The sequence below is a fragment of the Patiria miniata genome, unplaced genomic scaffold (assembly GCF_015706575.1).
Source record: "Patiria miniata isolate m_02_andy unplaced genomic scaffold, ASM1570657v1 HiC_scaffold_14, whole genome shotgun sequence".
Lineage (NCBI taxonomy): Eukaryota > Metazoa > Echinodermata > Asteroidea > Valvatida > Asterinidae > Patiria > Patiria miniata.
In genome coordinates this window covers 10,378,729-10,405,962 of record NW_024037052.1, presented here as the reverse complement: position 1 = coordinate 10,405,962, position 27,234 = coordinate 10,378,729, and the positions used below count along the sequence as shown (strand labels likewise).

General features: G+C 39.9%; 1 protein-coding gene and 1 pseudogene across 1 annotated transcript; one reads left to right on the top strand and one right to left on the bottom strand.

Annotated features, from left to right (window-relative positions):
• Window positions 1-815: 815 nt before the first annotated feature.
• LOC119722037 lies at window positions 816-12,022 on the top strand. Its single transcript, XM_038192026.1, has 10 exons — window positions 816-960; window positions 3,741-3,966; window positions 5,227-5,437; window positions 6,344-6,477; window positions 7,122-7,671; window positions 7,890-8,088; window positions 9,112-9,278; window positions 9,568-9,690; window positions 10,447-10,624; window positions 11,770-12,022. Exons 2-10 carry the CDS (start codon window positions 3,760-3,762, stop codon window positions 11,864-11,866), a joined length of 1,866 nt encoding a protein of 621 aa, XP_038047954.1. The 5' UTR covers window positions 816-960; window positions 3,741-3,759; the 3' UTR covers window positions 11,867-12,022.
• Window positions 12,023-14,623: 2,601 nt separating this feature from the next.
• Window positions 14,624-18,321, bottom strand: LOC119721751 (annotated as a pseudogene).
• Window positions 18,322-27,234: the final 8,913 nt, after the last annotated feature.

The window sequence follows — 27,234 nt, the reverse complement described above, 5'->3', positions numbered from 1 at the left end:
AATACATTTAAAAAGCAAGATGGCGAACTGTAAAAAAAAAAAGGTAGGAAAGTCACATTTTCTTTGAAAGTGCTTTCAAAATGACAACTAACATGAGTTTATCTGAAGAAGAAAAAACTGCTTTAGCCTGCAAAAGTCACTTTGGTAGTGGACAGTCATCTGCAAAAGTCAGTTTTAAACAGAACTCGTAAGTCGTATTTGAATAGCCTGATGTCCTTAATAAGATAAGTATTACCTTATTTTTTTTAAATGATCAGCAAAATAGATATGTCCATATCTTTAGCTCCATATCTGCAGCTTTCTTTTTGTGGTGTAATCTGCTTACAGCAGAGATCACTGCGTGCGATATCGACACACACCACTGGTGGGGAGTAATGATTTAACAGAACTCACCGCGGCGAGATGGCCCGGTTATGCGGTATAAATGAACAATTCCTGTATTTTACCATCTATGATTTTACTAGTACGGAATAAAATCGCAACCCTGCCCGGCGATCCTCAAGGCAAGCCTAGAACCTCAACGTCTGCATCCACGTGTGAAATCATATTTATACCGCGCGAGTCAAGCATGGCGACGGTCATTAGTTTGTCAAAACTCGGTTTCGTAAGCCATTCGACTTCTTTTCGCACTACCAGATTTTCCGATCGCTGATTTTGTGATCATTGATGTCTGTCCTAATTTTTGTATGTCATCTGCATGAGAAATATGCGGTCTTTTGAGGCCAGGGTGTACCGGAGGCTCTTTGTTTTGGCAAGCAGTGGTTCTGGGACAAGGATAAAGCCGTTACTGTAAGCTAGCCTGGGTATCAAAAATGGTCATAATGATATACAGGCTATAGGGGGCAGCATACAAGCTCGTGCCTGGTAAAAAGACCACACAACCACAAAAAAATACCACATCTGCTTCACTTCACACAACGGTTCCGCAGTTGTTGTAGGCATCTGAAGGACATGCTTTAAGTAAGTTACGTGTTGTACTTGTAGGGGTTATTTTCCATGATTTTAGATGGGGAAGCAAATGAGGCCTCGTGTCGTGAATCAATATTCCATAAATCACTTGACCTTGCTGTGCGTCACTGTCACTGTCACTCACTAAAACTAAACACTATAAAAGGACTAGGCCATACATTTGCCATAGTAATAGTAGTGTCAGACATGTCAGACAGGGCTCTGGAGTGCTCTGAAACGTGCAAAACTAAATCAGGCCCACTTTACTCACAGTTTAGCCAGCAAATTCCTCAAAAAATGCCACTGGGCATGCTGGGGCAAAGAAAATGTCCTCAGTCATGTCAGTATTTCACCAACCAAGTTTGCAGACTCAATTTGATTTTTAAAGGAGACTTTTCTTCAATATTTTGCACATGAGAGGGAAGTCAACGTCAAGTGATTTCAAAATGTGGCTAAATACTAGACTGGTACATGTCCAGCCATGGTCCAACTATTTGAAAAGACTAACCTCTTCATTCAGTGTCAATAGTCTGGTGGCTTGAATATGGAGAAATGTGTAGTAAATTGAGACTAGTTCCCACTTCATGCCACATGTTTCTTAAATTCTTCTGGCACTGTTGATTGATGCAGTACTGAAGCTGTGTTGGACTGGTTGTTTGAGATGCCAGTCTATTTTCTTGTTTTGCATGTTTTCAATGGCTTAGGTTTTGGGACTCTCATACACAGTATTGAAAGTCCCACATTTTTGGACTATAGTAGTAATAGTAGTGTGTACGTCAGACTGGGACGGGGACTGGGACCGTGAGTGCATAAAAACGTGCAAAATTACTACTGACGTTTTTTTACTCACCATTTGGCTAATTAATGCCCACACAACACATACATCAAAATGCTATAGTTGCAAGCATGTCACCTGCAAAATTTGAGACCTTAAAAGTTAAATCCAATTTTAAGGCAAGTTTTTGGCAGTTCAAAAACCATCCACATCAATCTCCATGCTCTACAAATGTGTGTGTGATTCCCAATGTATTCTGGGTAGGTGTAGGAAGAGCCTTGCAGCTTACTTGTTTTTTAATCGATCGCCAAATGAACATTGCGCCCTCTGTTAAAAAAATGAAACATTTTGCATTCACTCAGATCAACTGGAATTGGTTTGACTGGAATCCTGCTGCTGCACAATTTTAACGTGTTTTTATATTGGGTTATGGTCGAGAATAAGCTTTATGTGGCCTCTCTGTACTCCCATATATTTGCACTAAGTTTAGTCGGGCGCCATTTGCAGTCATCAGCCGACATTTGAAGCAAAAAATCAGGTAAAAAAAAAAAGCCGCGTCGCCGCACCACTTTTTGGGCAAGCTCCATACCAGAAACCGGATATTTTTTTTTTTTTTGGCCCTACGTGCGTTATACAACACATGGGACCTACGGCTTTACGTCCCATCCGAAGGACGAAGCAATAATGGTTAAGTGCCTTGCTCAAGGGCACAAGTGTCCAGCCGGCGGGCTCGAACCCACGCCACTGTTGCCTCTGAAACACAAGAGCATGAGTCCAGTGCTCATTGTGATTTTTCAGGGATCAGTACGCTATGGCTTTTTGAAATGCACTTTGATAGAAGAAATACCTTTGTCTAGAATTCCAATTTCCAAGTGCATAGGCCATGCAATCTAGTTTTTTAGTCCATGATTCAATTTATGTATAGGCCTAAGTCAGCAAAATGATGACTTTATAGGAAAAGTCGGCATTCGCGTGAGTAGTCACAAATTCTCGGGTCCCGAGAGTGCTGACTGAGCTGGAGTTAATTACTGTATTAGAATTCGGATGTATTCTGGGAAGGAATGTTGCAACCTGACGCCATTGTTTCTTCATATCATCTCAATAAAGGTCGATCATTTAAAAAATGACGGTAAAACATGAATCTGAGACTGAAAAATATTTCCAATTTCTTTAGGAGACACTTGGAAAATTTCCTGACTCTCCGTAGACTTTGTACACAACCGCTGAAGTGGCATCAGGATGCGACATTCTTTCTGTATTCTGTGATCACTCAGCTTTTGCTTGGGAAAGTTTGAAATTATTTGAACGTATTTTGACAAAAATATGAGCAAAAATGTATTAATTCGGACGTCACATTGACACCGTGTAAATGTTACATCCAAATATTCTTTTTTTGCCATTTTTTACACGTATGTAAAATATTACCCAAACTGACATTTCATATTTACAACTGGACACCTAAGCACCAAGAAAAGCTTTTGTTTTGGTATAGTCGGGGTTCAAATATAGCAGAAACAATACCTCAAGTTTGGATGTAACGGTGTAAAAATCACTCAATGGAAGTGTGACACAACAACAAATATTATGTAGAGCAACTGCTAGCAAGGCATTCATGCTTTTCTTAATATGGTCATATGTCACACATTGTTCCCCAACCCGGTGGAATGACCCAACTTCATTTTCCCATCGAACCAGCCAATCACAGCGTACTCACGGCAAAATAGCATTGTGAGGCATATTGTCTGTCAAAGTGTAAACAGTTTAAGCTGGGTGTCACAATGCAATACACAATGGTGGTTATTGCATTTAATTGGAACTTGCCTATATCTAACTGCATGTAAAGCACACACTTGACACGTGGCCGTTCTGGACCAATTACAGCTGGGCCTTCAAGTAATCTAAGACACCATGTAACAAGTCATTTCTTAATCAGTGATGGACTCAACTTATTACAGACTAGGGCATTTAAATCATTCAAATCTGTCTTAAATCATTCCCTTCTGTCATCAAATCATAGTGTAAGCTACAGTGAAGTCATGGAATCATCAACCAACCCTGAGGACTCGGACTCCACATTAAGACGACCAATGAATGCCTTCTTGTTGTTCTGCAAGCGTCATCGTAGCATGGTAAAGACCGGCCATCCATGGCTAGACAACCGATCTTGCACCAAGATGTTGGCTGACATGTGGGCAGTCTTAGACTGGGAGGAAAAGTCCAAATATCTGCAACTAGCCAAAGATGTAAGTCCCTGCCCTGCCTAGTTGGCTGGTTTTGCAGTTTAATGGTATTGTGTGCCATTTGCATTTGTCAATGTTTTATGTGATGGACCAATTTAAAGCTAGGCTTTTATACTGTAGCGGACCTCTAACTTGCTCAGTGTTTTAGTCCGTGATACTGTTCACCGTTTCCAACCGTCAAAGTGTAGCTCGCTGAATCTGTCATGCCTAGAACCCATAGGTCACAGGGCATGCCTGAATGCTGACTGTCAAGGGGGAAAATCATTGTGTACGTGTACTTTAATGTACACTTAACAATTGTTGACTGCTGTGATGTGGGATATGCCACCCTCGGGTGTTAAAAACGGCATATCCCACATCACAGCAGTCAACAATTGTTGTGTTTATCGTGCCAACAACTCAAAAAGATAAATGGTTGTAACTTACATGTACTGTGAGAAATAAATTAAATACTGAGCTGCAACCTTTGAAAACTGGAGGCTTTTATGTCCTGCCGGACATGAGACTGAGCATTCGACATTGCAATTCTCTCTAGACCAATGAAATGACAGTATCCAAGCACACGATATAACAATATTAGTTATCCCACAAGCACGAGTGGAACACAGAATAATGTAGTGCGACTGTGTCCCACATACCACTCGGCCGAATATGTACGAGGCGAGACGCACTATGATTTTCTGTGTTCCACGAGCGCGGGACAACAAATTTATCTTCACTCAAACTTGCCGCTCAGTAAAGATGGAACACGCAGGCAGTACACAAACTTTTCAGCGGTTATTCTATTACAAGTGCATGCAGCAGGAATGGCAACAGCATGCACATCTTTGAATAGCCCAATTCACAGAGTGCGATACAGACTGTATATTATCGCATCATTGTTGACATGGATTGACCAATCAGGATCAAGGATGCAAGTTTGCTTGAAGATAAATTAAGTTATAGTAGCTGGTTCATACCCGTTAACCCTAAGTCCCTACTGAGTAAATTACTAAGTAAGTATACCAAGTCCACCAAAATCCATCACTGACCCTGCTTCACATAGGCCCTAATGCTTCAGGACACAATCTGCTGAAATCCACCAAAAGACCACCACTACCATGATGGACTTGGTACAGATGGCTTGTCTGCCAAAAATCCCCCATAGGGGAGATGGGTTTTGAGTGAGGCAATAATACATGTAATATTTTTTTTAAAGCCATTTTTCCATCGTTGAACCATCCTTAGAAACGATAATTCCTTTTTACATATTTTTTACCACAGTGTAAGTTGGCATTTATGAAGGCACACCCTGATTATAAATGGTGCGGCTCCAATAAGCAGAACACGAAGGGCACCAGTCCGGCCATGCGAACAAGGAAATCACCAAGCAAAGCTGTGCAGAAGACCAATAGTGTAGTCTGGTCACCAGACTGCTGGTCACAACACAATGATGTGTCGCCTTTGAGTGGCATTTCTGCAGGAAAGCTCGCTGGTACGTACATGTAGTCGTCTATAAACTGAATTATCACATGTTAATTTCTGTCAGGATATACAATATGGTTTGAGGTCTTTTATTATTATTATTCTTATAATTATAATTTATTTCTGAAACCAAAGATTCCTCAAAAGCATCCTAGGCACTGTGACTCGCAAGCCTGAAGAAACCTGTAGAGAGAAGATAATGAGAAGAAATTGCAGTTTTAGAGGTGGGAGGAAAACCCCAGAAGAATATAATAGGGAAACCCACGGAATCAGGCAGGGACTGAAAACCCAATCCACATGTTGGCCAGGGCGAGATTCGAACCCGGGTCACAGCGGTGGAAGGCGAGGAAAGTACCGCTACGCCCAAGGCATTGATTGGTCAGTGTTAATTGCCCGATTTGGACTGCCTCCCTGTGCTTTGTTTTAGGAGATAGTCAAATCAGACAACGCCTCAACACCAGTAAGTTACATGTATAGTGCTACTTTGACTCAAAACCATGTTGAATGTCTATAATTACAAATATCTGTGAATAATCACACAACCCAACTAGTGGTACACATTGACTCTTATAGCTAGTTCAAAGGTCACCATCACGCAAATGAGAATGCATAGCAAATTTGACGATATGCAATATTCACTTCCAAATTCGACCAACTTAAAATGCATTCACCTTTTGTCAGTTGTGTTTCCTTTCCTTTCAAAAAGGCTTTGGTGGCATCGGCAACAAATTTCAAGTAAAAACAAATTTAAAGAAAAGAAATAAAACCGGGTACCTGTTATTTGGTTAAATATTGGTTGGTTATTGGATACCCAGGTATCCGTTGCTAATCCTAGTCTTAAAATGTTTGTCGTTGCAGGGAATGAAAACAATCAACTGAATATTTCCTGGTATGTTATTTGATGTGTTGCATGTAGATCCATGTGATATGGGAGGATTGAGTTTATTATTACTCGCTGGTGAGCAATCGATGAGTAAACCATCCAACGTGAGTCCTGCAGTATCACAGACACCACTGTCACCCAAGTCCAGACTCTTTGAGTTTGCTGAGGTATGTACAAGTATTTCTGTTCGCCAGAGCATTAGCTGATCCCTTGCATGCACAGTCAAGCCGCAGCTGCAGCGATAGAGGTCACTACCAACAAGATGAATCACATCCAGTCTGGGCAACTGCAGCTACACTTCCCAGCAAATTCCAAGTATGCGGCATGCACAGTGCATTCAAACTTATGCAATTGCGTGAAATATGCTCAGAATTTCCTGGGTAGCACTGCCAGAGTTCCCAAAACAGGATTTAATTCCTCGTGATGATAGTGACGTCTTCTGCCACTGTGGCTTGACTGCTCTTGTCAAGAACTGACTATGTAATAGTTTATTTGCGGTACCCGCAGCTACATGTACATCAGATTCGCACCAGCCAACCGATCCCGCAAGCTCGGTGGTCAAGTGGTAAGACATCTGCACCAGAAAGCAGGAGGTCGTGGGTTCGAGTCCCACCCGATTGATTTTTTCCAACGTACACTCCGGAGGTAACACACTGAGTATACAGTGTTTATACGTCGGTGAAGGGCAAAACTAATATTGATTTACATCAACCCGACTCAAATTCATCTTATGAATAGTATGTAGGGATAATGAAATTTGAATGTAGTCTTGGGCTAACCCTGATACTCATTCTACTCTGTACAATCACAGATGTGCTCAGATCAGCTGGACATTGAACGGAACTCTGAGAAACTCGACACAGATGATGAACCTTCACCACTCTACAAGACAGACTACAATGCTAACTGTGCATGGATCAATACATCCAATGTGAAGCATGAAACAATTACCAATCTGGACACATGTGTTGAGGAGAATCAGAAAGTATCCAATGCAGCTACAGACAATCACAGCACGAGACGTGCAAAGGATGATTGCCAACACGTACATGTACCCACAAGGGAAACAACAGTCATGAAACAGTCATCGACTCTCATGAAAGAGTCACAGACTCTCATGAAACAGTCACAGTCACTCATGAAACAGTCACAGACTCTCAGGACAGACGTGAAAGTTGAATCATATAGCAGTCCATGCCAGACATTCAAGTTCAATAATGGCATAGATGAGAAGCAGGGTGTGGACGTGCAAGATCTGCCATCTTGTAGTGATGCAGATAACTGGATGGAAGAACAGTATGCTAGAAGAACTTCATCTAGGTCTTGTAAGGGACGACTCTACAGAGAATTTGTCATGGAAGGTAGGCTCAAATATAGTAGGCCTGTGAGTACACGCAACTATAAGTGCACGGAGAAATCACTTGTGCCGGCGTGGATGGTACCCTGAAGCACACAGTTATTTCTTGGCACTGGCATTTTTAGGCGTCGCATGTTTAAGCTCTGGTAGGGATCATATTGAAAGATTTCATGCAAGACGGCCTGTGCTTATTGTGCACTCGTACTTGTTGGTTTTTGTTAGGCATGTTGGAGTCACTGCAGAGACCAGAACGGCCATTCAATTGCAAGAAGACATGGAGGCATCCAGACGGTTGCAGCCTTAGCGATGGGGATGACGTGGGGTTCCAACCTAGTCCTGACAAACCGAAACGTCCCAGCAGAAGAAAGGTCCGCAAAAGAACTGTCAGTGGTTGCAGTTCACTCCCACACACGCTGGATTTGTGAGTCATTCTTTTCTTATATATCTAGGTTTTCTCGTCCAATTTCACATCTTGCTCATTCGGTTATAAAAATGTAAAAATTGCATTTGATTTGTAACAGAAAATGGGCAAGCGTTCCCACCCCCGGTTCAATTTAGCAAATGTTTTATTGAAAGTTCTGGCTATCTTCATTCACGTGTAAGCATTAGGCAAAAAAATTACATGTTTGCAACTTGTGCATTTATTTTCATTAGCTTTGGATTTAAGTTCTGCTGAAGCATTCGCGTTGGTGCGTACTTTAACAAAAATGTTCAATGAAATTGGGCAGTTGTATTAGCAAGATATAAAACTTGATTTGTGCCATAGTTAAAAACAAGGTCTTTAAAAAGTAAAATACACGTACAAGTGCTTGAGAAAAAAAAACACATGTGAAACTACATGTATATCAAATAAAAATTGCAACACTCTTACAGGGAATATACAGCATTTGAAACATCAAAAAACAAAAATACCAAATTATTATGAAATACCTTACTGGACTGTTATTGAGTAACAGTCTAAAGCATCCTGTAAAATCATGGCACCTGGTGTGTTGACATTTTCAAGAAAAGTGGTACTTTTGTATCAATGTCCAACGCTGGTCAGCTGGCCAGCGTTTTTTCTGTCAAAAAGTGCCCCAAATTTACCACACTTAATTAGTCCGCATTTTGTTGGCATTCGATATACACTTCTATGAACGGGTACAAGCCAGCTAGAATGGTTCCCTGACCTTACAATTCCCTGATGTCTATAAATTGCTCCGCTTCATCTAAGTGGAGTCAGGGAAACAGACTACAAATCATGATTGTTTTTCTTAGTTTTTCCAGCATCTACACTCACAAAACTTCCAACAAGTCAGAGAAATTACAGCAAAGGCTAATTTTGTATTTTCCCTTTAAAAAAAAATCTGGCTCATACTTCATTGTGAGTTCTTAGTTCTCTATTGTTTAAACGTCACGTGCCTTCCAATTAATAGATTGTCTTGGTTTTGGTCTTTGATTGCAGTGACTATGGTGAAATTGACGTGGAGGCCCGCCTTGCTTCTTTGCCCCAATACTCCCCTGATCAGTTCAAACCTAAAGGCAGATGCCATCGTCTGAAGAAATCCACATGTCTCTATAAGAATGCTACATTTGTCAAAAAGGAAGGCCGATGCCCTGCAAGACACAAAGGTAAACAACATGCTTTGTGTTGATTAGGGCTGGGACATCAAGCCTTGTTTGCATTGCATGGACTTTTTTGGTAAAACTCACCATTGTAGTTACTTTTACTACTTTAAATCTACCGCAAACAACAAAAGTAACCTCATAGTTACTTTTCCTGAGTTTCCTTGGTTACTTTTACTGGCCACTTAATTTGTGTACATTTACTGTGGACACAGGGCAGCTAATTGAACAGACACATGTTTCCAGCATTGTGTTAGCAGTCTTAACTACCTTTGAACTGATTTAATCTTCCTAGGGCAATCAAAGAGCACATGCAGTTCATCAAAACAGGTTGGAGTTACTGGAAGCCGTAAACGCAAAGCCCCCAAGTCCAGCATTCACCATCTCACACTGTCACACAAGGAAACTTCATCTCAAGGTAACAACTAATCATCTATATAACTGCATAACTGGTGTTGTTTCAAACCACACCATCATATCTGTCAATAGCTTATCCTAGACTTCCACTTCATTTTTATTGTAAATACTTTGGTCAGCTCATCACCTTTGTGATCCTTTGCCAATTAATTGTACCAAAATTCATTTTCAGCTTTCCAATGGGGGGGGGGGGGGTGTTCGGCCCTAACCTTTTATCAAGAGCATTCTACCCCCCCCCCCCCCCAATTTTTTAAGTTGAAAGGCCAAAATGTGTATTGAGGAGACTACATGTACATCATACAATGCAGAGCTAGTTAGGCACAAGGCCTTTTGTATTATAACTTAATTTCTTGTGTTATTTATAATCGTGCCCTCTGAATATTGTACAAACCCATGCTGTCTTTGCATGAGCCTCATCATGTGTGTTGGCGTTGCATTCAAGAATCCCTTCCATTGGACTCGCCAGAGCTTTCTCTGAGTCCTTGTATTTCATGGGTACGTGTATTGGGGCACAATGTCCCTAGCTGAGTATCACATCAGTTCATCAATTTGATTTTCAAATTCCTTTGTTTTTGTAACAAATTTCTAAAGGCCATTTTAGGTGAAAGAAAAAAGGATTGTGTGTACAACACACTCAATGGATGCAAGTTATTTATTAGAAGTCAGGAAGCTTGATATTCTTCCAAAGGGTTCCGTAGTGAATCAGTACAGGGAAAAACCTGAGTTTCTGATCTTGATCTTGTCCTATCTCTTCTAGTCTCGCCAAGTATCTCGGGCAATCTTGGGCAATCAGTTGTCAGCAATCAGACCCCACTAACCTGCAAACCTTGCACAGCAGTCAGCAGTCAGTCAGTGCAGATACAGACATCCCACAAGAGAGAAAGTATCGGAGGCATTGTCAATGTATCAGGGGTGGTAACCCAAGCATTCACAAGGTCAGTGTAATAATAATAGTAAATATAATAACAAATAAATAATGAAAGGTTTGCGGAAACACCATGTGCGAATAATTTATCAACTAAGAGAATGGTTCTGAAAAGAACCAGAGGTATAAACTCTGAAAAGAACCAGAGGTATAACCTCTGGTTCTTTTCAGAACCATTCTCTTAGTTGAGAAATTATTCGCACATGGTGTTTCCGCAAACCTTTCATTATTTAGTATCTCCACCATGCAAAGCCTCAAATCTTAAATATAATAACCATTTGTAAGGTGCGCAGTATCTGAAACTAATTGTTATTCAAAGGCGCCCGTCAGTGGGAAAAAAAACTTTTAAAAGACATTATGAGTGAGAGAAAAACTGATTGAAGAGGTGGGTTATGAGATGGCGTGTGAAGAGATCAGAGAGGTTCTGTATTTCCCTTAATTGTCCGGTGAGGAGTTATGGAGATGTGGTGCAAAACTAGAAAATGCACGTTCTCCATAGGTTGAAAAAATGAGTCTTTTGGACAAACAGTATACTGGCTATGAGCTAGTATATGGGTCTAGCACAGGTGAAGATATTGTAACATTTCCTGCACATACAGTGGGGCTAAGCCATGAAGAGCTTTGAATGTAAGAAGGAAATCTTTGTAATGTATGCGGTACTGGATTGGTAACCAATGAAATTTGCACAAGATGGGTGTTATGTCGCAAGATGATTTTGTTCTTGTGAGTGTGTGAGCGGCTTGTATGTTGTGGTAAACCTACAAGTAGGCTATTGCAGATTAGATCTAATGTGGATGATGTGGAAGCTTGAATGAGTTGTTTTGCAGCAGATGATGTAAGTGAGTTTCTGACTGTTGCTACATGTAAGGGTGAAGACCTGAATCGTAATGACATCATGCTTGGTTTACATGCTTTCCTATATGGGAGCCAGTATGGAGACCATGTGAATGATTCAAACGTTCACCAACAAGGGACGGATCACTTTGACTATAGTTCTTGGTAACATTAATGTTCCATTTGGGGTTGGTGCACAAGGCCTAGCTAAAAAGACAAACATATTGGAGTGACTGGAATGCAGCCGGTGCTCATTGGTAAGCATGGACAGGTACCTGTGTGTAGATTTTATGAAGGTGTTCTCGTTTGTCTTTCTTACAGTCCCTTGATAACTGATTCCCATCACCTGCCAAGAACCACAAGCCACGTCATGACAGCTGCTTCCTCTCTGCACCGATCAGTACTCACTGTATCCTAGCAACAATCATCTCCAAGGTTTGGTCTATCGCATGAACCAGTAGCAGTTGTATTCTTGCCAATGTGTTCTCTCGAGACATGGTTTTAAAAACCATTCAGTTCTTCAATATCTAGTTTACTGTTTTATCTTTACATTTCGTTACCATTTAAACTCTTCAAGTACATATGTAATTGATCTATCATGGTAGAATCACGTTAGAATTGTGTCATCGAAGCTTGTAAAATATTGTCCAATACATGATATACAAATGGACACGAAACGCGCAAAATCTGAGACAAACAAAAGTTTGTGTACAAAAACTCCATAGGGTTGTTTAAGGGGTGTGGCTAATTCGCAAACGGCAATAGGTCAGTTGCCTTAATTTAGATGAAATTAACACAACCCAATGAAGTTTGAGGTGTACAATGTGTGCTCATCAATTCTAGTGGATGCTATTTTAAGTGATTATATATGCTTGGGTTGTTCATGACCTTACTAGTTTCAATATTCTAGCAGATATTGCATACAAGTAATATTTTTTTAGGAAGAAGCTTCTGCTACAATGCCAGGTTTGTTGTCTGCAGGGATGAGATTCGGAAAAAATGAAAAAGTCTGACATTTTCCGTCTTGGGCGAGGGCGAAGTAATGCGAGCGTGAACGCCTTAATGGCGTGGGGTTTTATTTGGAGCCTGCTTATAGGGCCCCAAAAAATGTTTGGACTCTAGAAGCTCTGTGGTGCGATCTGAGCCTATTTCTGACCACTTTTAACTTTTGTTTGGCAAAAGATCATCATTTAAATATCATTTTCAAGTTTGGAGTCATTGAATCAGCTGATCTGAGCTATAGAATCATATGTAGGCTACAATTTTTATGCGGGTATGAAAAAAGTGGGATGAACAAATGCTATGATATCCCCCCCCCCCCCTTTCCCCCATGATTGATTGATGTGCATGGTAATGGGAAGTGAGCAAAGTATATGCACGTGCACAGCACGTGCCCAAGACGAAGTCCATACGTTATAATGTCAAACAACACTGTAAGGTATTGGAAAATGCCTGATATTTACTACCTATATACATGTATATGATGTCATTCGGGAGTAAATTGTTAATTTTGATAACATCGGGGGAAAGAACAAATCTGATATCTGAACCAAGATATCTCAACAGCTTATTGTGGACAGGGAGTTTCTGAAGCATTCACACCGCAGTATCACAGTATGCCTGTTCGGCGTGTCGCTGGACTTTGGCTACTGTTTGATTCAAAATGGAGGTTCTCATTATTTTCTTGGCAGGCTCGCCAACAAACATGTCCCTGATTAGAAGCATTGTCTGTTCTGTGATTTGTAGATCCTTCAACTTCTTGCCAGTGTTTGAGGTGTTAATGATACACTCTGGTTTCAATAAATAGGTTATAGAGAGGAAGACTTGGATGAGCCTCATTTGTTCACCATGTAGCCTGTGAATCACTGGCACTTTCTGTTCAAAAAGGAGAACATACATGTACATGTAGTTCTGCAGTATGGGAAGCACACTGACATAAAGTGCAGCACCAGCATGGCTCCTTCTTGAAATCCCTTAATTTGCACTGCTTTCCCTCTGCTGTCATGTTCTTCTTCATAATCTTCTTTGTGATTTCTCTGATGACCATTCTTGCTTTGTTGATTACTAGTCTTGTGCAATATATACAATGCAGAGGTGCAGGTAGTAAGTCCTGTCCCCTTGGTCGAGAAATGCATCATAAAATATGGTGTAGGCATCTAGAAGGTGAAGTGTGTCCTGGCAAGTTCTAGACAAGCAACGTGAAGCTACGTAGCATTCTGGCTTGGTGAACTTGATTTGAGGCACATGCAGATTTGGCTCAGCAGTTCACGCAGGTCAGTTGACCAGTTGAAATCCTTGAAAATGTCACTGATGTGTCCTTCGACATGGTAATCAAAAGGTTTGCTGAACGTTTTGCAAGCTTTTGGATTTCATGACGAGAGTCATCGTCAATATTTGCGGCATTGTCGGGAACTGCATATGAGGAGAATCAACTGAATAGCATGTCTTACGAGCTTAAATGTACAATTTAGGTTGTAGTCCTCAATTTTGAATTTAAGAAATAACCCAATTCAGTCATTATTTCATGGACTTGCTTTGTAGGATTCATGACGGCGTTCGGGGTACTTTTTGTTCTTGATGTGTTCATTGTGACTACGAATCTGTTGCTCAAAGGCATGCATCCAGTATGCCCTGACAGGCCCTTGAGACGGAGACTTGCTTACGTTAAAATGGTTCCTTGATGCACGTTACTTTCTTTGAAGGCTATGGGTTGCAGCAGGTCTTCCTCGTTATATTTTTGTTCATGCACTGGCTCATGGGCCTGGTTGATGACCTGCCTTTTCACCCATGAACCTCGCTTGTCCATCACTTTGTTGAAGGGTACATTCAAATCTCTGCAGTTTATACTCAATGAATTTTGACTCACATTCCAATAATTACCACCTTCAACAGACATTCCAGAATGATTCATGTTGAAGGAACGAATCTTGAAGGAATTGCTGCTGCGGGTAATTTCTGTAGAACTGCCCCAGCATCTATAATCCATGGCACACTTCTGATTAATTTTGTCGTTAAACTCCCTTGGTGAGAAACATAGCTGTCCACTTGGAAGTCTAAAAATGTTATGGTAAGATTATTCTATCCAAAGCTAAGACATTATCATGAAAAACTAAACAAAAACACAACACTTAGTTTCAAGGATTTTCTAACAGTAAACAGTTAGTGCCTATACAAATTAATTTTGATTTGCCTGTTTTTCTTTCAAGGCACGTCTAGCAGTGGCACACTTCTGATTAATTTTGTCGTTAAACTCCCTTGGTGAGAAACATGACTGTCCACTTGGAAGTCTAAATCAGCGAAGCACACATTCTGAATGACAAAAAAAGAAAGAAAGGATGTCTTCAGTTTTGTCTCGGTCTCAATCACTGACAGTGAGAAGAGACGGGTCATAACACAAAAAGGGCAGTCTCCACTGTCCTGACTTTGGCCATATTTTTATATGGTAGGTGACTAATTTTGAAATATCAACCAGTCCTTTTGATTCTAAAATCACAGGCATGTTAAAAAAAAAGGCACCCTTGGATTTTTCTAGTCGTGTGAATCTGTGGTTTAAACTGGGGCTGGACAATGAGGTATCTTTTTATAATAGTCATCTCAGTTTATAGTTAACCCATTTCAAGATCTTACAAAAGTATAATTATGCCACAAATGTATGCCGAGGTGTGCTGTACAGAGGGATTCAGGCGTGCGATTATTCGTACTTCTGGGAAGCTTTTATGCATGTGTGCATGCGATCGCTTACCTCAAATCAGAAGGACTGGTCAATACAAACAAAATTTATAAATTAAATAGAAAAAAAACATAAAAAAAGAATACCTTTGATTGCATTCAGCTTGTCAGCATCGAGTGGTATGGTTGCTTCCTCGCTTTTAATATTGTGGGCTTGCCGAAGCCCACATGCCTTGCCCTTTGCGAGGCGCTCCTCCCCAAACACCACAGTCAGCAGGGAGAACAAGAGGGCCTCCTTGTTCGTGCCTTTGGTGAAGGCGGCCCTCTTCTCTCGCTCCGTTAGAACAGAAAGTCCACCCAGGTAAAGTGGAGTTTCAAAAATGAAAGAGTAGGATAGACAAAAAGTTTTTTCTGGCTTGTCTGAATGCCCCTGTTTCAACTTTTCCTTCCTTTTTTTACCTGCCCCCCCCCCCCAAGTTATTGACAAAATGTCCAAGAGAATCCAGTGCTATGTTTTATGGTCTTGTTTAAATCTCAGAGTAAAGGTATTATTTTAAAGACACCAATTTCAGTAAATGGAAATCAGTGAAATTTCTATCAGTTGGATAACACATGTTGGTGTATCCATGGATAATTGTCATTGCATAATTTACATGCGCTTCAGGGAGGAAACTTGGCCCTCTAATGCCTCAGTCTGGCAACAGGAATGAGGAGTTTCCTCGGACAGTTCCTCAGACAAGTCGTCCATGATCACATCACTGTCGCAAATGGTGATGTCTTCATTAGAAGAATGTGCTGGCATCAGCTGTTAAAAAAATAATGTAAAAAATATGTATACTTTACACAAATGTTAATCAGTAAAAAAAAAGGCAGAACAAATAAGATCAAGCCTGCCTTTTAATTTTTATTACGAGCTATAAACAAGGAAAAACCCAGCACATTTCAGTGACATACCTTACAGGTGAGCATTTCTTTGCACATTGCTTGCTGCACCTTGGCCTTGTCGGCCACTTCCTTCAGTTTTGTGGCCCGGCTGCCTTGTCAGTCTTCATTAGGCCACCGTCTGAGCGAGCAATGGACAATGGGAGAGGCTCCAAGCTGTACTTCATCAAATCATCGATGCTAATGCCCCTGGAGGTGCCAGTGACCACAAACCTTGCCATGAGACTGCACTCTGCTGTGATGAGAGCTAGCTTTCCTGTTCCCTTTGCAGAGACCACTTGTCCAACATGATGACTGAATGAATTTATTTTCATTTTTGAGATTGGATCATGAAACTTCTTAACCTCCCCAACCAACCTTCCTTTGCAGAAATCTTTAAAAGCAGATTCGCCCGTCTCTTTTGCCATCATAAACAGCGATAGTAACAGGACCTTCCATTCCAGAAATAATGTGGACGAGCATTGGTTGAAAGGATGTATCATATTGTTTACCGAGTCAAACACAGACCTTACTGCAGTCTCTTCCTTCTGACTTAGACTGTTGTCATTGTCTCTTTTAGTGCGAGGACTTTATCTCTTTCTGCCATCCAGAAACACTCATGACAATTGAGGCTCTTTCTGGATGCGAAACGATCCATCTTTTTGAGGCACTTTTATTTTGGGAGGTGCCCACCATGCCTCCTTTCGTCTGGCCCCTGCACCTGGTTGATGATCTGCCTTTTTACCCATGAATGTCGCTCATCCATAAATTTGTTGAAGGGTACACTCAGACCTTTGCAGTTAATACTCAGTGAAGTTTTAGTCACATTCCAATAATTACCACCTTCAACAGACATTCCAGAATCATTCATTTCGCTGACCTTCGGAAACAACACAACAACAAGTGTCCGGTGTTTTTTGGGGGTTTTTTTGTGCTCAACAAACTGAATGCTGTAGCTGCAATTAATGAATGTCTTAGAAGGAGTCAGCTAATACCCATAATTATGGGTTGTCTTCTGTTTCTTCAGCCTGGCAGTTGCAGCAGTTTCAGTGGGAGCACCTTTCCGTTTGAAGCTGCTTTTTGCCTGTTTTGCTTTACATTTAGGTGTAAACTGACCCCGAAAGTATGGAAGTACTGCATTCTGTTGTTAGAGTAGTTGTGTGATGCACTGTCCTAATGTAGAGACACATGTAGAGACATGTCTCCTTCAACTCCTTCCCAACCACAAGTTGTGGAGTGTGAGCAAAACAGGCGAGACGCTGCGTTGAGTTGCTCTCCAGGGCCATACAAAATGATGCCTGCTTCCATCAGCGACTCATCATCAAGATCTTCCTATTCGAACTTGTCTCCATCAACATAGTCACACTCTCTTCATTGCTCTCATTATCAAGACTCTTCGGATAATTAGCCTTGAGCTCCTTTTTCATGTTTGCAGCATTATCAGTTACAATAAAGCTGTTTTTTTATAAGAAACATGTCTATCAAAGTTTTAAAGGCTGTACTGAATATTGATGCATTCTCTAGTATGGGAACATTAGGAACGTTCACAACCCAGGAGAAGGGACTGAAGCTTGATTGATACTCATAATGTCTGCTGTTAAGGGTACATACTGGTAATCATCTCTTCAGCCTATTTTGTCTGTTGTCAAGCTCCTCCAAATCGCATGAGACGTGGCAGTCGCCCTCTGCTTTTTTGTAGGTAGCTGTAAAATCTAAAAATAAAATGGACATCACTTTTGTCACTGCTTAAAAGACTGGTCAGATGTGGAGGTATTTCATGTTTTACCTGTGGTGACCTTTGTGAGGTCATTGACCTTTCCATGCTCTACTTATTAGAACTGTTCTTGAACACACCACTTTCCTAGGCAGTAGGACTGGCAGCTTTGGATTGCGTAGAAACATAAGGAAGGATGGCAAGTAGCCACTGGATTTATGCCGGTTTTGTTGTAAGCATGCATTATATATAAGAGCCCCCATATGCATTGCCTAGTTTATCTTGTGTAGCCTCCAGGGTCCCTAGCATGAACATCAGGGTACGGTTAAACCATTCAGTCATCCCATTGCCCTGAAATAGTGTGGTCCTATAAAGAGACAACAAAGAAAAAGCTCCTCCACCACTGCTGACTCCAAGCACCTTCCCTGGTCCGAGTGAAGACGTTCTGATATCCCGTAGTTGACTATGTACTTCTGCCACAGTTCCCTGGCCACAGTTGTCACCTGCTGCTCTCTGGTGGGAAAAGCCTGGGCATATCCAGTAAAATGGTCAGTAAATGACAAGGACATTCTCTATCCCACCTTCAATTTCCATTGAATGCCTCATCCAGAAATGAAATATTCAAACTTCAGGATATTCTTGCATTTCGTCTTGTCAACATTCTTTTAATTTTCTCGAACACCGACACTGAACATTCATATGTCCAAAAAGAATGGCCACTGTCTTTTGAAAATTCATATAGGGCCAGATTACTTCAATAAACCAGTCATCTTGGCAACCTTCTACAAATACAAAGCATTGGTTACAATAAGAGAAAAAACACACGTACATGTAATAACCGAGAGTTATTTCATATTACCCATGATGGATGTTAAGATGCCACCACACATTTTACATACTCAAAGTTGCATGTCTCTTTGACAAAGCGCAGGTTACATGTATACCCTCTGTGTACTAGTTTCTTCTGAAGAGTTAATGAATATTTAGTGAGACACTGTCGCTCTGTCAGCCATATCTGTATGGTTCCAACACTGATGTTCATGGAGGCCATGACACCGTCTTCATTCCCAATCCTATACCAGCAATCCTTCCCATGAATCGTCTGAAAGTGTTCACAGTCAGGCATGTTCAGCAACCAGCCGAGAGAATGTGTCCTATTAATTATACAGGTAGTTTCAGTATGACTTCTGTGTCTCGCACACGTAAAAGGTTCAAGTTTTCTTTTATGCCGGTTCTCAAACAGCTGACCAGTAGCTACAGTAGCTGATATGCATCACTTCTTTCATGTTCTGCACTGTCATTCATGTCAGAGACAAGTCACCCCTCATCAAAAGGCTTCGGCCATCCTAAATAGTGCACAAGGTGTCCTATTTGGCCTTTGTCACTCAAACTTGACAACCATCCATTTACCGTTAAAATAGGTTTGATTCTTATTTGTACAGCCGCCTGTGATACTTTTAGTCTTGTTAATTGCTGCTTTGTGATGTCTGCTATTTCTTCCTCCATTCACTACTATAGGTTTTCTCGGTCAATTTCGGCAAATGAGCAGCCAATTTAATTTTCGTGCGTTCGAATTGAAGCTATTTTGCCTCTCCAGTTGTTACTGCGTTTCAAATTCAGAATTCGGCCATTCAATTTAGTTTTGAGGCATTCAAATTCCTTTAGCACTGTGTTCAATTTAGCATATCGTCATTCTTTTTCGTGACACACAATCATCATTCAATTTAGCAAAGCTGGTTCGACTGGAGATTTTACTGATTTAATTTTTTTCAATTTCGTAAAGAGGCAATCAATTTCGCTTAAAGAGAATTCAAATAAGTACGACTAAAGAAATACGAATAAACAGATAGACTGTACTAGGCAACCTGTTCGTATCTTCACTTTAATTCAGGCAAACCTTGTTTTCTTTATTTATGCTTCCAGTAGACTTTACATGGGGCCAATGAGGTTTTTTCTTCTTCTTTGTTTTCTTCTTCATTCTTTTTTTTGGGGGGGGGATCTTTATTGGTTAACTGACCAAGACCTAATTTTGTATTGTGTTTGAATGGGGTGTTTCTTTATGTTTTTCCTGGTTTTTTATTGTTTATGTTGTTTCTTCCTCAACCATCAATCTGTTGGCGTGCCAGACATCTTGGCATATATGTTTGGGTATGGTTGTACCACTACATGCACTTCACTTGGGTGATGACATCAACGCTCTGGATGGCTGCTTGTTGAAGGAGATCGCACCTCCACTGCTGCATGTTCATTCCTGCTTGCTGGGCAGCCTGTCTGTCTCCGACACGTTGTTGCCACTCAGGTAACCCAAGGATGCGTTTAACTTGCGGCAAGCTTACTTTTCCGTAAGGGTACACGAAACAAAATGTAAGTGAGTAAGTGCAAGTATTCCAAGTATTAATGTGTTACTATGCTGAACACTGGGTCTAAGTTTGGGCAGTGTGATTAGGAAAGCATCTGTTACGAACTCTAACTTTGATGCCACTTTGCTTTAAGTGATCCACGCCTTGCCGTAGTGCTTTTGGTTCCATGTTGACGCTGATGAGTTTGCTTTCCTGTTTGCTCATAAACTCCACATGGATGATGTCCTTACTCGTCCATGAAGTTGTGGGTCAGGTACTGAGCAGAGTGCCCAGGACTGTCATTTCGGCCATCACATGTATGGATGTTAAAAAAGATCACCATGTGTCAACTGCGTGCAAGTTGAAATTTGCGATAAGAAAAAGTGCTCTTTCATTAGGTGATTACTGGAATGGTATTTTAGACTATGTTGCCCTTCATTCGCTTACTCAACAAAGACAACTCCCTCAGCAGCGCACTTTTCTCTGGCATCCTGAAAGCTTGCTGCAGCTGTTTCTTCAACAACAGGAAAGATGAACTTCTCCTGATATGCTTGGAAGGTGTTGGGGTGAATCATGTTCAAATTCATGAATTTGAACATGAGGGGCACCTTTGTAAAATTGTTGCCAGATAGCAGCAGTGCTGACCCAAGCTTCAGGTCCCCTAGATGGCACCGATGCAACGTCTCTAGACAGCAGAAGCTGCTGGTGTGTCCTTGAGAGCACTTCTGAAATATACCAAGCAGGAAGTGTGTTTTTCAGCAAGAATGTTTGGCACTCATTATGAAAAATGTCTTAGTAAAAAAAAAGAAACACTTAAACTGTACAATGGATCATACAAATGATGTTAGACTAATGGATGAAATCAACAATGAATCTGTCTGTGTTCACTCACGTGTAAATAAAAACTGTTTTGGCCAATGTAATGTCACTGTGGCGTTTAACAAATATGAGTGCACTTCAAATAGAGGATTTTGTATTTGGTTCAATGAGAACTGTAAATGACTGAATATGACTTGGAGAGAAGGGGAGTTCATCATACCTCTAAAAAGTGTAATTGGCTTTTTCGCAAAATTTGCGAAAAAGCCTTCTTTTTTTTTGGCGCCAAAAATCCCATATACTTTGTACACGATTTTTCTCTGCAGCACTTTGGGTATTAATCTTTGTCAGACATCATTCAAAGTTGGCATAAGCATAGTCCCTATAGCAAAGATGTGTCCCGAAGATTGATGTCATGGTGACGTCATCGACTAATTTATTATAGAATTTTGAATATTTAATTTCGCCCATAGACTTTGTACACAGAAATTTAAAAAAATTGTTGATTTTCAAAGGGCATTTTCGACTGTTTGCCAGTAATTCATTTACACCTCTTTTTGTTCAAGCAAAGACCCTAAATCAAACAACATTGTGTGATGATGACGTCATGATGACGTCATCCGGTATTTATTTATAGGCAATTAAATTGTGACACTTTTAATATTTAAAAATGCATAAGAAATCAACCGTACGCGTCCGCAGCATTCTATTGCCGGCAAGTGGTAGAGTAGGTTGAGGTCTTTATTTCATTCAGTGTGCGTGCAATCACGTGACCCTTGCTTCCAGTCGAAAAAGGCCAAAACCGGAAGTGGCTTATTATTTAAAAGTGGTAATAGATATGAACTTGCTTTCAACGGTGTTAGTCTCTTGGCTGATAGTATTCTTTAAATCATCTACCGATGACGTCATGCAATCTTCGAGCGCCCTCTAGCGACAGGTTGAACATTTTCAAAAATGTATTTTAAATAGATGTCTGTGGCGAAGTTTGTCGGAATCGCCTAAATATTGGTGTATATGATGACCTTGATCCACTTAAGACGTGTGCGAAGTTTTAGGCGTATGACGTCATCAGACCGGAAGTTCCGTTGAAAATACCTTTCCTTTTTCAAAAATTGCTAACAAATCAATCCATACAGATATAATCTTGAATTGCCCATTAAATGATGGCGTAAACATTTGTCTCAATAGTGCCAAGTTCCCAGCTTGTCAAATTGTTCACACAGTTGACGCGGCGTCGGCAAAAAAATATCCTTGCGCAAGTTGCAGCAGAGAGAGTAAAAAATGCCTTGTCCAAAGCGAGCATAAACCGCAAGTGTGTGCACGTATACATTGACCAGATTCGGCATCGCCTGCTTCCCATACACCACACATGCACGTGGTCGTGAGGGCGTGTTTTTTGAGGACTTCAGGTAAAATTATCTGCATACCACAAACGTACATGTACATAGCTTACGTATAACTGCCAAAACTGTCGTCTTGAAAAAACAAGAGGACTACATGTATACGCACATGCATAGTGAGTGTTCATATCGGCACTTTATCTAGCTAGCACACTGTAATTTCACTTTTGGCCGTTGTGATTGTATTGTGCCACTTTTTTACTGCCAGGCCAAGCGCATATCTCATCACGAGTTGTGACTGGTGAACATCGTAAACGGTGTATGGTATAAATATTCACATGATTGGGGGCGATTCTCTTTACAGAATTTCATTGATTGATTGACAATGTAATAAACCCCAAACAGGTGATCGCGATACAGAGTTTGCCTTTTGTTTTGTATTAAATGCAAAATTGGTCCTCAAAATGACAAGTACCCCTCTGTAGACCTTCTCAAGATGGACAACTGCTCCTCGAAAGCTTAATTAGTCGACCGCTCACAACATTGAAATTGTGGCTCTCCTGAAGAAGGAAACTGACTCCTAAAAACCATTCACTTTTTTACATTACTTTCAGAGGCACATCCACGATTTTTAAAAAGAACATCAGCGAGGACGTTCTAGGAATCTAGTGTTATAGGCAACAACACAAATGGTCAAACCCCATGCACACCATGACCACCCTCATGCTCAGCACATACATTTTTCCAGTATTTTCACACTGACTTTCGTCCCAAAGAAATGATTAGCTTTCAAACAAAATCTAAAACAAACAACAACATTATTACCATTATAAGATGGAACGTCGGTGTAGGGCAAAACCTAATTTGATGATGAATGGTTAAATTGGAATTTGTGGCTGAACGATAGTACATGTACGCAAAACCTAATTTGATTTAACATTATTACCCCTCAACCACACCCCTAAAAATGCACCTCTGATTTTTTTATTTTTTTTTTGGAAACTCATTTTGCCAACAACTTTAAAACAACTTTACAAACAACAGAATCCTAAACAAAAAGTATTTTTCTTTTTTTTTTCAAATAATATCACTAAAATGAAGTAACATTTTAGTTTCAAATTGTTAAATATTTTTTAATACATGACCACCAGCATTACATTTCTCAAATCTGAAAAGACATGTATCCCGCAAAAACCTTTTTCCATATATTCCTACATTTCTGACATACATGTACTATCGTTCAGCCACAAATTCCACCGGGTTGGGGAACAATGTGTGACATATGACCATATTAAGGAAAGCATGAATGCCTTGCTAGCAGTTGCTCTACATAATATTTGTTGTTGGGTGTTTCACCACTGCAGAAAGTTTGAAATGATTTCAATGTATTTTGCCAAAAATATGAGCAAAAAATGTCATTTTGGATGTAATATTGACACCGTCTCAGTGTTACGTCCAAATGTGACATTTGTACCTTTTTTTTTAATTTCTGCGAAACATCACCCAAATTCACTTTGCGTACTTCTTACTATACAAGCAACACAATAAGAAAAGCTTTTGTTATGGTAGTCAGGTATCAAATGGAGTAGAAATGATAGTTTGGTTGTGTGGATGTAACATTGACACGGTGTAAAACCCAATGTCACACTTCCATTGAGTGGTTTTTACACCGTTACATCCACACTTGAGGTATTGTTTCTGCTATATTTGAACCCTGACTATACCAAAACAAAAGCGTTTCTTGGTGCTTAGGTGTCCAGTTGTAAATATGCAATGTCACTTTGGGTAATATTTTAAATACTTGTAAAAAATGGCTAAAAAAGAATATTTGGATGTAACATTGACACGGTGTCAATGTTGCATCCGAATTAATACATTTTTGCTCATATTTTTGTCAAAATACTTTCAAATGATTTCAAACTTTCTCAAGTATTGAAACACCTTAAAGGGAATATACAACATTTGCAAACATCGAAAAATAAAACTACCAAGTTTTTGCGAAATACCTTAACAGGATGTTGGTAAATGACAGTCTAAAGCATCCTGTAAAATTATGGCACCTGGTATACTGTCATTTTCAAGAAAAGTGGTATTTTTGTATCAATTTCCAACGCTGATCGGCCGATCAGCGTTGGAAACAACTGGCTTTTTTTCAAATACTGGCCCCAATTGACCATTGCACTTGTTTGCAATCGATTACAAACCTATGAACGGGTACGAGCCAGCTAGACTGGTTCCCTGACCTTACAATTCCCCAATGTATGTAAACTGCTCTGTTTCTTCTTATATGGAGTCAGGGAACCAGACTACAGGAAAATGATCATTTTTCTTGGTTTTTATAGCATTTTCGAACCCAAAACCTCCAAAAAGTCAGTGTAACTATATTTGCTTTATGTTTCCAACCCCCAAATTCCATCCATTTCTGAAAATTACAGCAAAAGCAAATGATGTATATTCCCTTTAAGACAAATATTATGCTGAGCAATTGTTTAGAATGCATTGATACTTTTAATAGTATAACTAAATATATGGATGTAACATGCACTGCTTCCCAACCCGGTGGAATGACCCATAGATATCGATCTGCACTAGAAAGCAGGTGGTCGTGGGTTCGAGTCCCACCCAAGTGATTTTTTCACTCTGCGGTTACACACTCAGTATACAGTGTATTACATGAACGTCGGTGAAGAGCAAAACCTAATATTGATTTACATCACCCCGATGCAAATTCATCTTATGAATACTTCATTAAACTAGACACTTTAAACAACTGGAAAAAATTGAGAGATAAGCAATTAATCTACAGTTAATCAAAAATCAAACTTCATTGTTTCTGTTTCAAACAAAATGATTATGACTTAGCAATACTCTCATAAACATATTCCCTCCATCATGCACAGTTATATTTGTTTACCTGCATGTGATAACTCTTGAAGTAACTTGAAAATTACTCTTCAAATAACAAATACGTACTTCAATACATTACAATTACAATTCAACAAAATACATACATCTTTTAACAAGTTTCAAGCCCTTCAAAAAATGAACTAGTGTCAATAATCAATCAGCATTCTTTGTTATGTCACACCTTCCTGCATTAACTGACAAGTGAGGGACAATATATATATGCACACACTCTCATGGCAAAAAAACTCTAGCACTCTTGAAAAACATGTCACATCAACATATAGAATACATGAAATATAGCTGTATTTCAACACCGCCATCACACTAAGAAAAAAAAAACAGCTAAAAAGTAGGAAAAAAAGGGTAGGAAAACAATATCGATCAGCTGGTTCCACCACACGTCTTGAGCTGGCATTTCACATACATGTACATGCACATGTGCTGTACACACATGTACAATCAATATGTCTATAGAGCTCTTTGCTTAATAGCCCCTCTACAGTGACGTTACTGAGAATGTGACACCCCTATAAAAAAATTTAAATAGGCCAAAGACAGCACAGAGTGTACATGTATGTGGGTGACCTGATTACTTTCACATATTTTGCCAAAGTTATCAGACATACTCATGGTGTCTCTTTCAATTGTCTTTGCCCTATTCAGGTATGTGTTGATTTCTTTCTTTATTCATACATGTAACTACATGTAGTTTTTTTGATTTCAATTCTTACTGATTCCATCTATTCAGAGTCGACACTTCATGACTCGAATTTGACAATTTGCTTCAAATTCACATTCGCATGAAGTTTGAACCAGCCTTCACTCAGTTACCAAAAAATTCAAACAACACACGTCAACATCCAATAAAGTAAAAAAGAAATAAAACAGTCCATGAATACAAACCTCAATTTGCGTGTTCCTTGTGGACAAAACCGCCATTTCCTTTAGGAAGTCACTATGTTTTGCAGTGACGTGCGTGATCTTGACTTTGTCACCAGTCTTAACTGGACTGCTGGCCTTGTCATTCCAAAGAGCCACTTGGATTACACCAGTCCCGTCTTGTACTCTCATGTTTCTCACACTCTGTGTCCCCTTGATTCTTCTTGGTAGTTCATCCTGTATTCAAATACATGTTTTAAAATGACCTGTATGATCGATTGAGCGTGAACAATTTTCAGAAATGTGAGGCAGTCTACAAAAACATTCACATGGTAAAGATCCTACATTTTTAGAAAATAGCCTCTAAATCTGATGTTTCTGTATAACATCCATGAGGTTGCAGTTGTTGACAAAAATTAAAACCACTTCTGGACACAGCTATTAAGTTTTGACTTTCATGAGCTAGACAAAAACTGTAAAAATGTATACACAAATTTTCACCATGTGAACGGTTTTTGCAGAGCGAATAGCATTTTATAAATCGACATTTTTTAGTCAACAACCTACATTACACATTAACCACTATCGCATTCAACAATTTAAATGAAATACTTATGAGTACAGTACTACCATAAAAAGTCACAATACTAAGCTTGCACAACAGTACAAACATTTTGATGTCGACCTTTTGCAAAAATTAAAAACTCTTGTACATCTATTATTCAGCACTTCTGATAACACTTTTCTAGAGTCAAGTACAAAAAATACATTTTGAACTACATGTTTGTGTTTGTCCACTTACTGCTAAGAGGCCACTATACCACAATCAATTATATGTACATGTTCATGTACTTCATATCCAGGATCTACAATGCAATATACATGTACATCAGAAGCATTTGCAACTAATTACTACTTACTTCTACAACGACTCCCTCGATTGACAAACCCTTGCCAACAGTGGCAGCTTCTTGACCATGTATTGCTCCAATCGCCACCACAACAGGTTGAGCTGGCTCTATCACATCTTCTGCCACCTTCAACAAGTGACTTGGTATGTCTTTCATGGCTGGACATACAATGATCTTCGATGTCTTATTGAAAATCAAGACACAAGACGTTCCCCTCTGAAAATGCCGAACTAGAATAGCATCTCCCTCCTTGTACCCACTGAGCACTCCGTCATATGCAACAGCTTTGA

Coding starts and splice junctions, on each gene's coding strand:
- LOC119722037 (XM_038192026.1), top strand. CDS start 3,760: ATGGAATCATCAACCAACCCTGAGGACTCGGACTCCACATTAAGACGA. Junction 6,478..7,121: donor GACTCTTTGAGTTTGCTGAG/GTATGTACAAGT, acceptor GTACAATCACAG/ATGTGCTCAGATCAGCTGGA. Junction 9,279..9,567: donor ATGCCCTGCAAGACACAAAG/GTAAACAACATG, acceptor TAATCTTCCTAG/GGCAATCAAAGAGCACATGC.